Below are 14,575 nucleotides of genomic sequence, written 5' to 3' on the forward strand. Positions count from 1 at the left end.
TTTCAATGTAAGTTGTTTAAGTTGCTTCGTTTTTTTATGTGATAATACATTCTTTTTAATTCTATAAACAGACATAATTTCTTGTTCAGTTACAAAGTTCCGCTGTTCAAGTCCTATAATTGCTGTGTCGAGAATACCGACTAATTTGTCAATCGAAATTTTTTCGTTTTCAATAAACTCTGTCACTTTCTTCGCTATCGGAAGCGAATTATAATGACGAGGCATTTGATTTAAATCATATCAAAGACGGAGTACATTGAGATGAAATACTACATTGAGTAAGCAATTATAAGCCAAATAAAATAAAAACATCTGCCCTTAAGATAAGGATAGTGCTGACAGATCAACTTCCAATTCATTGCACGCCCTGGTGGCATTAAAGATAAACAAAGTTTAGATAAACAAAGGATATGCCTTTATCCATTTTTTGCAGCAATTCCACTTTTTGTTTAATGGACTCCGAAAGATACTTTCGCTTTGTATATCCTTTACATATTAGTAAATATATATCGGAAATTCTATTTGACATAATCGAAAGTTCAAGCTTACTTTTATAAAATTCCTCTAACAGTCTGCAAAAAATAATAATCCGGATCCAATTCGAAGATTAAGGAACAACGCAATCTGCAACATTATTTGAAATAGATAATTAGATAATTTTAGCTTAGCTTATCCCGTCCGTTATACATTAAACGCGCATTCATAAACGTATTTTGCACACACAAATTCGCAGCGGTAAAGTCTTATGCGCATGCGTCAACGCGACGCTTGTTTGTAGCTTTGAGGTTCGGATTATAGATCATTCCGGATTATGGGTGTCCGAATTAACGACTTTTGACTGTATGTCATTTCAGAAAAAGCCCAATCTGGTGTCAAAATATCTATGCTAGAATAATGCTTTATATAAATATATCTTAAGTCACACTTTCGGGACATTAAAAATGCAAGCTGAATTTCATCAATGAGCGAAGTAGAACGAGAGATGTTACCCCCCTTATTTTAACGTACTTTTTCAGACAGTCTCAGGAATATAAAATTTTAAGACACAGAACATGTTAGTAGAATGCTTACATCTCACCCCAAAAGGTGTAGTTTTCATTTATGGCTTATTTGAGAGTCAAAGGAGACCATTACAAAACACGAAACAAATTTTAGAAATTGGAATATTGGATGAGCCACAATAAATTCAGGCAAAAATACACAATATTTTGATGTCACAAGGGCACATGTTCGAGTTAGGTTATAACACCCTTCAGTTCTATGTTGGAGTTGACGAGCAACTGTGAGAGCAACGTTCTGAATTTGTTCGTACAAAAATAATATAAAATGCCAAGAAATAAAGATGCATTAAATAATATAGTGTAAGAGACATGTAGAAAAATAAAGGAAAGGTTTATTGAAAGATAATAAAGAACATTTAGCTTTAAAAAGGAAAGGAATGCAACAAGAAGTATTGTAAAGCTAATAAGAAGAAAATAAAGTGAACCAAAGTTGTTAGTTTTCAAATAAATCAAGGTGCTTTAATTTCTTCTACTGTTGCCAATAATAAATTACTTTCACAAGAAACATCAATGCTGAACTATGTTATTTTTCTTATCATCGACCAATTTTACATAAAGTTTCAACTATTCTGCAACGTATTGAGGAATAATTTTAAGAAATAAATAATTAATATGCTACTGTTAGTTTCATTTTAATTTTCTCCAAACTTCCCTAAACTTTCATTCTTTTAAGTAACAAAATAGCATGTAAAATAAATAAAAAGAACACTTAATCAAAATAAAAATTAAACACACACTTAATTAAATAAAAATTAAGAAACATTAAATATCTTATACTCATCTAAACCCAGCAGCCATTTGGAACATATGTAACAATTAGTCAATATTTTATTTTTTGACTTGGTGTACATTACAAAGTTTATTCACACAAATACTGTTTATGTTAATTATTAGTTTCCTTTTAATCCCATTTAAGAGTACTTTAATGAACAAAAGCTTTCTTTCACTACTCGGGATTTACTGAGTAGTACAAGATAATTCAAAAATTAAATTAGCCAAAGAACATAAATTTAGAATATCCAATTAAATGATGTTGTTGCACAGTGTGAAAAACATCCTGATTTTTAAGATTTCAAGGTTGGCAGTTATTGCCATATTAAAATCTTATCTTTTCACTCTTGCAACCTGATTATTATTTTGGAATGGAACTGCCTATATTGCAATTCTAACTTGCTGGTGCACATTTCTCAGGCATCTTATCTTCCCTTATGATATAAACTCAGGCACATGACTCTCATTTGAAATAGGGGAAAAAATTAATGTACCATTCATCATTTTTTGTGTACAATATATAGTAACACACTACATTTATCTAAAATGTTTAGCTGTATTTTTGACTCACTTGTATAGGAAAACTATAAACATTTTTCCTTTATAATAGTTACATTTTCCTTCTAAGCAGGTATAAATGGAATAGAAAATACAAATATATTATTTATATATAGGGTACAGGATAGAAAACATTTTTGACTATACATTTTAAAAGTGTTTTGGCCTTAGCGACAATGAAATTCCTGATATTTTATATATCTTTCTAGCTACACGTCCATTTACATAGGCCCTGCAGCTGTGCTTTGGATGCATTTGCTATACTTATTTGTAAAAACTTATGTCCACCACTTTAACTCTCTTTGAAAATGGAGAGTTGGGTACACTGCATAAATGAAAACTTCTGCATTTCATCAGTTACTAGTACTAGGTGCTTTAAGTACTTCAGATTTCTTCCTTTAGGGACACTTGAAGCTGTAGGCAACCAGAGTGGGAAGTATGCAATAACTGAAGGAAAGAATCAGGGAGGAAACTAAGCGCATAACTTCAGATATGTTTGACCATGTTATGGAAAATGATTTTTTTAAAAATCATTTTGTGCAGTGCATTGCTAAATGAGGTGAACATTTAGCAGACATAGCATTTCACAAGTAACTGTAGCAAATGCATGCAAAGTATAGTAGGAAAGTGTATGTCACGTGTATGCAAATGAATAAGTGTTGCCAATTGGTTTATTAAATTCTGGCAAAGCCTCAAGGGATGCCTTTGTGGAGGACTTTCTAAGGGAAACTGGCTCGTATACACATTACGTGTGGGAAAACCATAAAAAATGCCCATGCAACCAGCCTATTCATGGGATTTGAACCTCGGACCGAACTACGAGTATTCAGCGAGTTTACCGCTTGGCCGCTGGTGGGCACGAGTGTTGCAAAAAAGATTGATTATGTTAAAATATTTGGAGTTTCATTGTATATTACTTTCAAAATGGATAACCATTATGTCTTGCATAACTGTCGTCATACCGTAATTGGAATTTCCTGGGTAAGTGGCAGCAAGAAAGGCCCAGCTCCACATTTTTTTTCCTCGTTAAAAGTGTTAATAAAAATGATTTCTTACGGCTACTCCAATGCAACAAATAATTTTTTTAACAAAAAAGAACCTTATAATCTGTGCATGTGTTATGTTTGATGTTCATAAAATCTACCAAAGTGAAGCTGGGCCCTTCTTGCTGCAAGCCTATCAGTTGTCATGTGAATATTCAAAATGATCTATTATCACTCACTTATTTTTATATTTTTATTTAAAAACTATTAATGTATAATTCGTATCTTTCTTTCAGCAAAAACAGAAAAATGACTAGTTGACATGGTGGTTAATAAATAGTCCATAGCTTATTACAAATGCTTGACACTATGAAAAAACCAATCTAGTTTTGTAGTCCAGGCACCACCATAAGCTTCAAAAAATTGGTTCTGAAAATATTCAAGTGCTTCCTTTTCTGTTTTCTCCACCTGTAAAGTTTTACGTAAATATCCTACATCATCTATAGATTGAAGTTCTGGAATTCCAGTTGATAACATCATAATGAACAGAGTGATGAGCAAGTTTGCATGTCGTCTCAGCATGAGGTATGCTTTACCACATAACTGTTGGAATCTGTTAATAAAAATGCATAGTAATTTAGATACAAGTATTAAAATTTCATAATTTAAAAATAACTTGACGGAAACATTTCTTACGTTTGAAACTCTCGACTTTTTTTTGGATTTTCTGCACCTTTGGCAATGACGTACAGAAAGTCCTCTGTGAGCACAAATGGAACTCTTTCACGGTTGATGCCAAATTTCTTTTTAAAATGTCCCAAAAAGTGTCCAAAATCAATATGAAATATCTATTTAAAAGAAATTTTAGTATCACGAACAGAAATTGAGCAAAATTTATTTAAAAATATATATTTTTTTAAAATTAACCTGGCCTTCTTCATTAATCATGATATTGTCTGGATTTCTATCTCCTATTCCAAGAATAAAGGTAGCAACACAATAGCCAGCACAAGAATGAGTGAATGTTTCAATTGCTTGATCATATCTACCAAGAGAATTTTTCGTGTAAATAACAAGTAATGAGGAGAAAAGAAAACTGTAAAAATAAATTATACTCACTTATTGCCTTTATTCTTTTCTTTGATATATTTATAAAGCTGAGTCGAATCAACTTGAAAAGCAGCCATTCTTCCACCTTTACGTTGGATGTTCATCACAGTTTTTGCATTTCTTACAACTTCAATCATACCTACTTCTTTCCCAGTAGCTAAGCAAGCATAAGGCATCATCCTATAAAAACACATGAATCTTATCAAGATACAAGTTATAAAGCAATATTAATGCATTTATGAATTCTGACATGTTTTGAAGGTTTAGCTGCATTTTAAATATTAGAATACACAGAAGATATGAATAAAATGCAATATTTAATTGCTGTAGTAAATCGGTACCTAAGGAAAGATGTTGTTTTAATCATATAATTAAAAAAAATAATTGGCTAATATAATACAGATTATAAGGTTCATATTGGTATATTTTTAAATTTTGGTCAGAGACATAAATATTAGGAAATGTGTTGATGTCTTCGAAATCAGAACAATTTTAGCAAGGGCAGAAAGATATAAAGAAGAAATCTAATGATTTTCTAAAATCTTATACTGCTATGGTTAAAATTCTTTCATTATTACAAAAGATTTAAAAGGGGGGAACTGATAACAGATATGCTAGAACAGGCATGCCAAACTCGCAGCCCTTGGTTCGTTCCAGAAAATTAACATATACAGACAAAAGTCGTTAATTTGGACACCCATAATCCGGACCTCAAAGCTATGCGCGTAAGACCTTTACCGCTGCGAATTTGCGTGTGCGCAAAATACTTTTACGAATGCGCGTTTAATGTATAACGGATGGGATAAGCTAAGCTAAAATTATCTAATTATCTATTTCAGTTAATGTTGCAGATTGCGTTGTTCCTTAATCTTCGAATTGGATCCGAATTATTATTTTTTGCAGACTGTTAGAGCAATTTTATAAAAGTAAGCTTGAACTTTCGATTATGTCAAATAGAATTTCCGATATATATTTACTAATATGTAAAGGATATACAAAGAGAAAGTATCTTTCGGAGTCAATTAAACAAAAAGTGGAATTGCTGCAAAAAATGGATAAAGGCATATCCTTTGTTTATCTAAACTTTAACGTTTGTTTATCTAAACTTTGTTTATCTTTAACGCCACCAGGGCGTGCAATGAATTGGAAGTTGATCTGTCAGCCCTATCCTTATCTTCAGGGCAGATGTTTTTATTTTATTTGGCTTATAATTCCTTACTACATGTAGTATTTCATCTCGATGTACTCCGTCTTTGATATGATTTAAATCAAATTCCTCGTCATTATAATTTGCTTCCGATAGCGAAGAAAGTGACAGAGGTTATTGAAAACGAAAAAATTTCTATTGACAAATTAGTCGGTATTCTTGACACAGCAATTATAGGACTTGAACAGCGGAACTTTGTACAAGAAATTATGTCTGTTTATAGAATTCAAGATAATGTATTATCACATAAAAAACGAAGCAACTTAAACAACTTACATTGAAAGAAATGTTTAATAAAGTAAACAAATAAATATTAAGCTTTTTTTTTTATAAATTTTGATACCCTTTAGATCATAATTGTTTTTTTTTTTCATAAATTACGGTTTTATATTTTTAATTTTATAATTTCTGCATGCCATCTTACCAGATTTAAACTGATGACCTATAATCCGGAAAAATCAATAATCCGGAATCGCCGAAGTCCCGACGAGTCCGGATTAACGACTTTTGACTGTATTCAAAATATTAATAAAAATTTTAATTTCACTGAATATTGAAATGAATACACAATTTTAGATGCTAAAAAGAATTCTTGAAATGGTCTGTTTACAAAACTACTTAGCCTGTTTAAGATAGAATTAGATATGGTAGGATGTACCAGTGTGAATAACTTTTGTAAGTAATGAAAAGAAACAAATCTCCCAGTGAGATCCAAATTAACATTCATTCACCTGACCTCTCTTCTGAAAATTGCTCATTAAGCAGCATGTCTCCAGATATCTAGATTTCCTGCAACCAACTTACTTTTTAAATACCTCATAAAGTATAAAAATGGGTTTTCCCTCCCTTGTGCCCTGTACTATTTGTACCCTGATGACTGCTTGGCACACATGAAGTTCTAAGTTTGGTATGCCTATGCTAGAAGATACGTTTGTAGAATGTATACACAACTCACACTAAAAGTGTGTAAGCTTATATCATGACTTCGCCCCCCAGTACATGTACTTCTTACCGGGAAGCAGAATATCTAAGCAATTTAGAAAATCTGGCATGTGAACCACATAATCCGCAAATACTTAAAAAATTAAAATTTTGGGTATGTTATGAATGCATAAAATATATACCTAGATACCAGTGTATTTTATCATTAATTACCTTAAAATAAAAAGCTCTACTTAAAAAAAAAAAAAAAATCAGACAGATGTAAAGATAATTATTTGCTTAAAAATAACTGTAGTTACATTACTACCACTTCAAATGCTGTACATTGCTGATAATATTTGCATATCTTTAGCTTGTTTTTTCATTCCAATACAGTATGAGAAATGAGAGAAGACATATTAAACATGAATTTGTAACTGCTCTGTGAATGCTAACATTCCTAACTCTCGTGTAATTCAAAAGTTAACTTTAAATGGCATTTAAATCCAAGGAATGATTTTGAGGATATAACAAACAAATTAATCTTGCCAACAGTTAATTATTACAATGATTTCTACATTTTTCGAAAGATATGAATAAGATTAATTATCCTGGATCTTTACTTCTTAAGACATGGACTTTGTTTATAGTAAATTATGGGCATCTAATAACATCCTACTCAAAGTTTTTTTTCCCTTTATATAATTTCTTTTTAATGTTCCATATTTTCAGCTTGTTCTGTGAAGCTGAAAGTGTATACATATGTACAGAAGTACAAGACTTTAAAACATATTTTTCTCCTTTCTCTTATATTTCATGTCAGTTTCATATTTACCATTTTCTTGAGTAAATTTCATGGGTTTTACGTCTGCTTTTGTTACATATTGTATTATACCCTAATTTTTACTCAACAGTGTATTTTCAGTAAAAAATTTTTGTTTCACTTGTAAATGAATATCTAAATATTACATCTTACCTAAGATCTAAACCTTCATTTTGCCATATGTGATCCATAATCCGAATTACTTGCAACGTGAGCATATCTTGTCTGAGATCTAAAAGAATAATTTGCATAGCTACATTTTGATTTTAATGTAGAAAAGAACAGTACTTTTAATAAAAAAATAAGTAAAATGTAAAATATACAGGGTATCTGCCAGAAAAAACTCTTTTTCACACACAAAAAAAGTTACATTCACGAAGCTTGGTAATGTGTGAATATATCATCTATATTGTGGAGACATACCGGGTGTCCCATCAAGACCACTCAAACTCTGCACGCCCAGATTCCTTGCTTAATACATTAAAAGTGTCTAAAGAACTGTACTTGTGCAACACATAGTTCTTGAGATAAATACAAAAGAAAAGTATGATGTCATACCTGGTGCAAGAAAAAACTTAAGTGGCTACATGAGCATTGGTATATGCATATGATTGCATGGGAAGATGTTCAATATGTCCACTGCATATATCAAGGCATGCATACACATGCCGTAGAATTAACCAATTTCATAGATGGCATACCTCTAGCATCAATACATGGCTTTCAGCATGATGGAGCTTCAGCACATTTCAGTGCTTCTACACGTGATTGACTGGATACGGAATACTCAGGCCAACGGATTGGGCATGGTGGTCTGGTTTTATAGCTACCATGATCAACAGATCTGACACCTTTGGATTTATTCCTAAATCAACTGAATGAACTGGTCTCTTGAAACCTAGTTACCATGGAAAGTTACTTAGTTGTTTGCCTTCATGCAGCATATACTTGGGTAGAGAACATGCTGCTGCAATGTATGCAGTCAGCAATTCAATAGTGTGTGCATGCATCTCTCCATATGCACAATAAACGTGTCTTTTCCCCCCTTGCACCAGATATGATGTTACACTTATTCTTTTTCACATTATCTTGAAAACTACAAGTTATACAAGTACAGATTTTTGGGTATTTCTTTTTCTTTTTTTCTTTCTTTATGTATTTCAAGTGAAGAATCTGATTGTGCAGACTTTGGGGGACTTGATGGGAACATCCTGCATAAATAATTAAAATTATGGACCAAAAGTGATTATATTCCTCTGCAGATTATGCCACAAACTTTATAACCAGTCAGTTAATTCATTGGCAATTGAAGAAGGCTGCAATTGCTTTCTCAGCATGTTCAAGATGCATTCAATCTGTGATAGGTTAGGGAATCCAGATGGCTATGGAATAAAATGAAATTGGTCAAAGACATTAGTGAGAAAGTCATGCTCTGTTGTCTTGTTATGAAATGATGCCTGGATAGCTTCAGAGCACAGGCAATATAAATCAGTTACAGAATGTTGTCAGCATCCATGCAAGTCATCAAACTGCTTTGCATCAAAAACCTGAGCTTATCAGCTATTCCAAAAGATGTCTTTTAAGCTGAAAATAATTGCCATTCATCTAGCACTATCACGTTGTGATGATTTTCAACTCTGAAAGAGATGCTGAACTCATTGTCAAAGATATAATTTCTAGTGTGATAATTTACAGGATGCCTGAAATGACATTAATCCAGCTGGTTCTGTCTAAGCTGGGAGACCAGAAAGTAATCTCACACGATTATTTGTTAAATAATTTAGTACACTTCACAGCATTTGGTCTCTATAATGGCCTTGGCAAGAAAGTGAATTTCGCATGTTTTAGCACTGGCCAAAAACAAACGGTTACCGATCTGTGCATGTTTGAGAAACAAACAGTTAACATTCAAACAATTTTTTGTGATAGCATTATGTCAGTATCGCAGTTTTGCACTGTAAAATACTCATTATGCTTATTCTTTTCAATCTAATATGCTGACTATTTTCAATCTCCCATCAGTAGAAAAAGATTCTTTAAAAATTAATTTTCCAGTATGTTTATGCATATTTTTTTTAAAATTACTAACAAAATTTTAAATAAAATAACAAATGGAATTTTCTGACACACAGTCAAAAGTCGTTAATTCGGACACCCATAATCCGGACCTCAAAGCTACAAACTTTCTGCGCATGCATCGCGCAGACGCATGCGTAAGACCTTTACGGCTGCGCATATGCGTGTGCACATGCTCAAAATATGTTTATGCATGCGCATTTAATGTATAACAGACAGTATAAGCTAAAATTATCTAATTATCTATTTCAGTTAATGTTGCAGATTGCGTTGTTCCTTAATCTCCGAATTGGATCTGGCTTATTATTTTTTACAGACTGTTAGAGCAGTTTTATAAAAGTAAGCTTGAACTTTCGATTATGTCAAATAAGAATTTCCCATGCTGGAGCTCCCAAAGGATCTACAAAGCGAAAGTATGTTTCGATGTTCATCAAACAAAAAGTGGAATTGCTGCAAAAAATGAATAAAGGCATATCCTTTGTTTCTTAACCATTCCGAAATCTGTTTATCAATTTCACGCTGCTCTGCGGCGCGGAGGGGGAACGACGCGGTGCACAATGAATTGGAAGTTGATCTGTCAGCACTATCTTTATCTTCAGGGCAGATGTTTTTATTTTATTTGGCTTATAATTCCTTACTAAATGTAGTATTTCATCTCGATGTACTCCGTCTCTGATATGATTTAAATCAAGTTCCTCGTCATTATAATTCGCTTCCGATAGTGAAAAAAGTGACACAGAGGTTATTGAAAACGAAAAAATTTCGATTGACAAATTAGTCGGTATTCTCGACACAGCAATTATAGGACTTGAGCAGCGGAACTTTGTAACTGAACAAGAAATTATGTCTGTTTATAGAATTAAAGAGAAAGTATTATCACATAAAACGAAGCAACTTAAGCAACTTACATTGAAAGAAATGTTTAATAAAGTAAACAAATAAATATTAAGCTTTTTTTTTTTTTTTTTTTTGTAAATTTTGATACCCTTTAGATCATAATTGTTCTTTATTTCATAAATTATGGTTTCATATTTTTAATTTTATAATTTCTGCATGCCATCTTATCAGATTTAAACTGATGATCGATAATCCGGAATCGCCGAAGTCCCGATGAGTCCGGATTAACGACTTTTGACTGTATTTATATATATTATTTAAATAGATGCAATTTACTTAAATAAATTGCTTACACAATTATATTAAATATGATAATTATGCATATAAAATGAGTTTTATTGAATTATTCTGTTACTTTTTTAACGTTCAAGAAGAAAGGTTTGCCGAGGTTGGCATTTTGCTAAAATTTTTCATCCACTGTCATGCATCCAGTATTCTAGTGTTAAGTAGTTAAAAGATGTTAACCTCATGTTAAGTAGTTAAAAGAAATAGCGCTTCAATTGAATCTGAAAGGAACTTGCTTTCAGTGGCTGCATAATTTAAAAATGCAGCATAGAATCTAATGTCATATAAACATAGAATCTAATATCATTTATGGAAAATAAAAAGCGTTCCTGCTAAATTGGTTGAAGATGGTTCAAGAATTTATTCACCAAAATAGATGGATATGAATTAAAAGGTATTTTTAATGTTGATGATTTAAAAGCTCATTATTATACTCATTTATTTAAACTCATGCTTGCAAGAATCCTAGCTTTCAAACATGGCCAGTATCATGTAGCTAAGCAAAAGTCCGTTTTATTATTTTACTTTGTGTAAATGCTGATGGTACAGAAAAAATAATTCCTTTACGTATAGGAAAGTCACAAAAAACAAGGTGCTTCAAACATGTTAAAAATTTGCCATTAGAACATAAAACAAATAAGAAAGCATGGATTTCTTACGGACATTTTTACATGATGGCTGAAGAAAATAGTCAAAACTATGAAGAGATAAAACTGCAAAATTTTACTTTTTATGGATGAATGTACCAGCCATCCTTAAATGATAGATTTCCTGCAAAATGTTCAAGTTGTTTTTCTTCCCAGTTTTCTTCCCAGTAATCACCATTAGATCTTGGTGTCATTATGAACTTGAAAATGTTCTACAGGCAAAGGTTAAATATAATTGCCCTTCAAAATATAACAATATGAAATACACAGAAAAATTTAAATATTCTTGAAACTATGAATCTGATTTTACTTGCCAAGTTTAATCTGCTCAAGTAAATCCACAATTAAAAAGTGCTTCATTAAAGGGGTATTTTTTTAACCCAAGGTTAAGTGAAAGTGTTGACAATGAAAATAATGAAACTGATTATGGATGAAGAAAATTGGAAACTACTGGGATTAGATATTACAATTGAGTAATACACAAACTGTAATGCCAATGTAAAGATGTCAGACTTCTGCACTGTTGAAGAAATCATTGAAAACATTTCACTATACAAGGATTTAAGTAGTGGAGATGAAGAAGAAAATGAAGAAATAATCCCACCTTCTTTTCAAAATGCAATCTACTGTACTGACACACTCAGAAATTTTTTTTATATGTAATAACACAAGCGAAAAACATTACAAGAAAAAAATTTGATTCACAGCACTTTGTTTGAGAATCAGAATGAAAAGACAAGTCAGACAACAATTTAAAAAAAAACTTTTCCTTTAAAAAAAAGTTAAAATTCGCATTAAAATGTTTTGGGGAAAAAATTACTTATTCAAGATGATAATTTAAATAAAGGTATGACCCTCTTTTTTTCGGCATACACAAATATGTAGAGAAATTCTCATTCTTATTTGAAAATATTAAATTTATTGATGATGATGATTAAAAATGATAAGTCAACAGTTGCTACAGTGGTGCAGAGCAGCTTGGATTACAAATGTTCAATCTAATGACCATCTGACGGGCACAAAATAAATATATTTAAGTTGTTACATGATATCGAATAACTTCTTTAAATATGACAAATTATGTCAGTTGACGTTTGTGCACCTGTGACTTTTAAGTAGCCATATAATCTGTATTTAAAAGCAACTATTCTGGCAGTACAATTTTTCATTATTAAAAAAAATCCCATGTCTCTGTGAAAATTGCTACTGTCTTTAACTTTTCAAAGTATTGAATTTTTAATTTTTCTGTTACTTTTGGATTGCTTTTCACCTGCAACAGAGTGTAGTTATGAATACTACATATATTTTTATATACATATATATTTAAAGTCCGAAAACGCATCAGGAAACATAATGAATTGTTATGTTCAATTTAACTTTCCTTTCCTAAAAAAAGAGGGGGGGGGAATAAAGTACACATAAGGTAACAAAATAAATTGTTGAATGCAATAAAAAAGGAAATTCATTATTAACTTATATATATTGCGACACCTTCTAAAACCACACAAATATATAATGAAAGCAATTAGTGAATTTAGCAATTTCTATTTAGAGCATGTTACAATGCATCACAGATTCTTTATTATTAATTGAAATTTACTCAAGAGTTAAACTTCATTTGTATACTCTGATAAACAATGCAACTACAAAACATTTAAAAAAGGATTTTAAAAAGATGCTGGTTCGTTGATGATTAAAAATAAAACAGCTGGCAAATTTTTTAACACTTTTAGGGGTACTCTTCAACAGTTTGAAAATTATCTATATTGCAAAAACTATGGAAGTTCAATTTTATTTATTTTACTACTTTTTTATTTTTTTTATTTATGGTTTTAGTGGAATTAGTTTCGTGTGAAACCATCTTCTGTGTTTATTTAATGGAGAAAGAAACTTCCTTTCAAACAAAGAACAAATCTGTTGACTCTAAAGGGATGACTGCTGACTCCAGGGGATTTTAAAATGTACTAATTCAAAATGATAATAAATATAGAGAAAAACAAAAGTTACATAAATTTCAACATCAGAATAAATATATTTATAAACATTAGATGCTTACTAGAATTTGCAGCCTATTTCAATACATCTTTTAAAAAGAGGATTTCAAAATTGCAACATATTCGCAGATATTTGTTTTAAGAGATTAGATATTTTAATAGATACTACTCATTATCATAATTGGAATGAGTTAAAAAATTCATGAATGAATAAAAATATAGTACTCGATTTCCCAAATTTAAGGCTTTGAAGAAAGCATTTTTGTCTTGTGGCTTTGAAAACAGCTTGTATACATGTGTGAGTGTATATATATGCATACAATATATACATTTATAGATGAATCAATATTTGAAAAATTATTAACTGTATTCACTCCTCTATTTTCTTATTAAATTTACTGCTCAAAAACTGGATGGGAAAAGTAGGGCAGTGTGTACTATTTCTGAAGAGATGCCTTAATGATAAACATAGTACATTTAAAAATACACCTAAAAACACATTCCTGTTTTTATATTATGTATTTCAAAAGAGGTATTAATTCCAATAATAATCTTTTTTTTTCTTACATGAAATACTAGTTTACATTATTACCATAAATCAGAAGTTTCTAATTCATATGCTGAGAAACTAGGAAGAAAACTGCTGAGAAATGTGTGAGTAAATATGATATATAAAAACTATTAATGCAAAATTAATGTGAATAATATATATCCAAATATAATTCAAAAACCTGATAACTGTCCTGGCTGAACCTAGAAAAAGATAAAATTGCAAACTTTTGTTAATTATTTTGTATTTGTTTGAATTTGCATTCTCTTCCAAGATTGATTTATGCACACACACAATATTAGTATTTTAGATTTTAGCTTAATACAGTACAAAGTCCAAGATCCTGACTCATTGGGACTTTCGCAATTCTGGATATTAGATCATCAGTTTAAATCTAGTAAGATGGCATGTAGAAAACATAAAATTAAAAATAAGAAATCATGATTTATGAAATAATAATTTTATGATCTAAAGCATATCAAAATTTATCCCCTCCCCCCCCAAAAAAAGCTTAATGTTTATTTGTTTACTTTATTAAACATTTCTTTCTACATAAGTTGCTTCGTTTTTTGTGCTAATACTTTCTCTTTAATTCTGTAGACAGACATAATTTCTTGTTCAGTTATATTGTTGAAGTCCTGTAATTGCTGTGTCAAGAATTCTGACTAACTTGTCAATCGAAATATTTTCAT

General features: G+C 30.9%; 2 protein-coding genes across 10 annotated transcripts in view; one reads left to right on the plus strand and one right to left on the minus strand.

Moving 5' to 3' along the window:
* Positions 1 to 14,575, plus strand: part of 140up (RPII140-upstream gene protein) — a 109,204-nt gene that overhangs the window by 57,731 nt on the left and 36,898 nt on the right. For 4 of the 8 annotated variants that reach the window (XM_085819690.1, XM_085819675.1, XM_085819679.1 and 1 more), the window contains one exon: positions 13,913 to 13,987. The exons of 3 other annotated variants lie outside the window; for them this stretch is intronic. In XM_085819690.1, the coding sequence (XP_085675816.1) occupies positions 13,913 to 13,987 (75 nt within the window). Of the gene's footprint in view, positions 1 to 3,669; positions 4,505 to 13,912; positions 13,988 to 14,575 lie in introns of those variants that run through there. One more of the 8 variants, XM_085819685.1, reaches the window with a different exon arrangement.
* Positions 3,613 to 14,575, minus strand: part of LOC118199208 (phosphatidylinositol 4,5-bisphosphate 3-kinase catalytic subunit alpha isoform-like) — a 100,911-nt gene continuing 89,948 nt past the window's right edge. For both annotated transcript variants that reach the window (XM_085819671.1, XM_085819669.1), the window contains 5 exons: positions 7,588 to 7,666; positions 4,493 to 4,663; positions 4,301 to 4,418; positions 4,070 to 4,221; positions 3,613 to 3,986 (listed from right to left, as the gene is read on the minus strand). In XM_085819671.1, coding sequence (XP_085675797.1) covers positions 3,725 to 3,986; positions 4,070 to 4,221; positions 4,301 to 4,418; positions 4,493 to 4,663; positions 7,588 to 7,666 — 782 coding nt within the window. In that variant the 3' untranslated portion in view covers positions 3,613 to 3,724. The remainder of the gene's footprint in view (positions 3,987 to 4,069; positions 4,222 to 4,300; positions 4,419 to 4,492; positions 4,664 to 7,587; positions 7,667 to 14,575) is intronic.

Source organism: Stegodyphus dumicola, chromosome 1 (genome assembly GCF_044657685.1).
Source record: "Stegodyphus dumicola isolate Sdum_Otavi_A_Nest chromosome 1, ASM4465768v1".
Lineage (NCBI taxonomy): Eukaryota > Metazoa > Arthropoda > Arachnida > Araneae > Eresidae > Stegodyphus > Stegodyphus dumicola.